We start from the raw sequence: 2,422 nt of genomic DNA, 5'->3' as shown, positions 1-2,422 counted from the left end.
GACAGATCTGAAAAACAGTTATTCCTTCCTTTGTGATGACATGTTCTGAAAGGGTAAGTCTGAATACGTACGCTGATTCCATCTGTATGCTTCTCAGGTCTTTGAAGAAACCGGGTTTGACATAAAAGATTATATCTGCAAAGAACAATACATTGAGCTGCGAATTAATGATCAATTAGCACGGCTGTACATCATTCCAGGAGTTCCTAAGAACACAAGATTCAACCCCAAAACAAGAAGGGAAATTCGGGTATGTGTTACCGCAGAACGGAGTCTGTAGGATTCGGTCGTGTCGTGTAGCTTGTGGTGAAGCTGATGGTCTGTAGAGCGGTGAAACCACCCAGCAGCACCAACACCTCAGCCGTTAGTACAAACGGCACCCCTGCACTCGAGGGTCTTGTCAGCTTCTTGCAGCGCTGCTGCCAAGACCGGTTCGTGACCTGTCCAGACGGACTAAATCCTACACATCGGAAGGAGAAACTACGGATTGTGTTCGTTCTTTCATGGCTAATACTACCCGGATTTTGGGAAGGGTATATTTTACGGAGGAGGTTGGGAAGAGGGGACAAGACGGGAACTGTCTTGGATGGTTTGTGTACCCTTAAGCTTTTAAAAGGTATTGTGAAAGGGAGAAGCAAAGACTCTTGTAGTAGGCTGGATGGAAAATTTGTTCCTGATGCTCAAACTTCGAAGATTATGGGTATCTTTCGTGCATTGCAGTTCAGTTAAAGACAGCTGTCCCCGTATTTTCATTCAGATGGTGCCACTGAACTGGGCATCTGGCTTTCTAAATAGGAAGAGGTACTTGTAGTTGACTGGTCAGGAGTCTCTTGATTTCTTGCATTAAAGACATGTTTTTCAAAATACAAGGTAAAAGAAGATTAACTTTGAGGTTTTTAAAAACCTCAAGTAAATACCCACCTTTGTGTAACAGTGACCATCTGCATGGGATGGTGAGGGGTTCTGACAGACTCCTCTACCTGCTGTAGCACTGTCCTGATCTGACCCAATACAACTGCCCCTGCCTTCTCTGTTCTTGCTGTAGAACCATACTGCAAACCTGTTCAGTGTGGAACTGCGTTCCGTGATAGGTGTCTGATCTGGACCTAGGCTTTTGGGGCTGGGTTCTGCAGTGGAAAAGCTCGTGTGGGTGGCTCTGCTGTCTGCATAGTCACTATTCCTGATACCATTTCTCATTCTGCAAAGTGCACAATCTATAAATTATAACAAATCCTATCCTTGACTATCTTTTCTTCTTTGCTTCTTTTTATAACAAACGTTGCAAACTCTGTTTTATAACAGACTCTCACTGCAAACTAAATCCCTTCTGATAATTTTTGAACTAGTTTTGGTGGCATTTTAAATAAAAATAGTAAGAATAGCAGTGGCTTGGAAAGTTATTTAAAGCCTCTGCCTTGTTTGATAGCACTGGGTGTGCAGTGGTTTGGTTGGTTTTTGAAACACATTTTCAGAATTGAGTTGCTGGGTAATACCTCTCATATTTGAGGTGCCATATCTTCCCCTAAGTATGTGCTGTGCCAGCTGTTGCTCTGTAGTTGCAGTCAGAATAATGACTCATTTGTCAGTTAACCTTTTGTGAAGCCCCCTGTTGAGGTCCATTAATTAAAGCCTTCTGTTGTAATTTTTTAATGAAGGGAAATACTTGTTCTTGATACACATTTGTAGCATTCTGTAAGGTTGCAGTATTTTGATTTTATTTCTTGGTTTTTTTTCTAGAATATTGAGTGGTTTTCCATCGACAAATTACCATGCCACAGAAATGACATGACCCCCAGGTCCAAGCTGGGTTTGGCACCTAACAAATTTTTTATGGCTATTCCCTTCATCAGGTATGTTTGAGAGGAGTCAAACACGAGGCCAGTGCCTTTCAGACACCTTTAGATTTGTTTCACTGAGTAGATCTTGTTGTACTTCTCCTTGCTCACAGGCCATTGAGGGAATGGATTTCCCGACGGAATGGAGATTCCTCAGACAGTGACAATGGGCTGTCATTGACGGGGAGCACACCTTTTAAGTCCAACTTGGAAAAAGCTAGGTAAGAACCAGGTCAGTTTAACACCTCTATATCCTTTCTATAAAACATTGGTCACACAGAGCTGCTTCTCCTTTCTCTTTCTCTGAGAATTCATGTTCAAGTAATAGAATGGGGTAACAGTAATTAAAAGAAGGCGGGCATCTCTTGCAGGACGGAGCACAGAATGAGAATTAATGTCATGATACACTTGGTTTGGTAAGTCTTACCTGTGTCAGAACTGAGATCACAGAATCACAGAATGGTTTGTGTTGGAAGGGACCTTAAAGGGACCATCTAGTTCCAACCCCCTGCCATGGGGTTGGAACACCTTCCCCAAAGGAGGCAGCTTTTGTTCCCAGGGCTCCAAGTTGGGGGCAGTGGGGACCG

The 2,422-nt window shown here is 43.1% G+C and overlaps 1 protein-coding gene across 1 annotated transcript in view; it reads left to right on the top strand.

Moving 5' to 3' along the window:
- Positions 1–97: 97 nt before the first annotated feature.
- DCP2 (decapping mRNA 2) overlaps positions 98–2,422 on the top strand; it is a gene marked incomplete at its 5' end in the record, with an annotated part of 6,579 nt that continues 4,254 nt past the window's right edge. The window contains 3 exons of the mRNA XM_010160795.1: positions 98–250; positions 1,738–1,850; positions 1,949–2,056. Coding sequence (XP_010159097.1) covers positions 98–250; positions 1,738–1,850; positions 1,949–2,056 — 374 coding nt within the window. The remainder of the gene's footprint in view (positions 251–1,737; positions 1,851–1,948; positions 2,057–2,422) is intronic.

The sequence above is a fragment of the Eurypyga helias genome, unplaced genomic scaffold (genome assembly GCF_000690775.1).
Source record: "Eurypyga helias isolate BGI_N326 unplaced genomic scaffold, ASM69077v1 scaffold26030, whole genome shotgun sequence".
Lineage (NCBI taxonomy): Eukaryota > Metazoa > Chordata > Aves > Eurypygiformes > Eurypygidae > Eurypyga > Eurypyga helias.
This window is presented reverse-complemented; position numbering and strand designations above follow the sequence as displayed.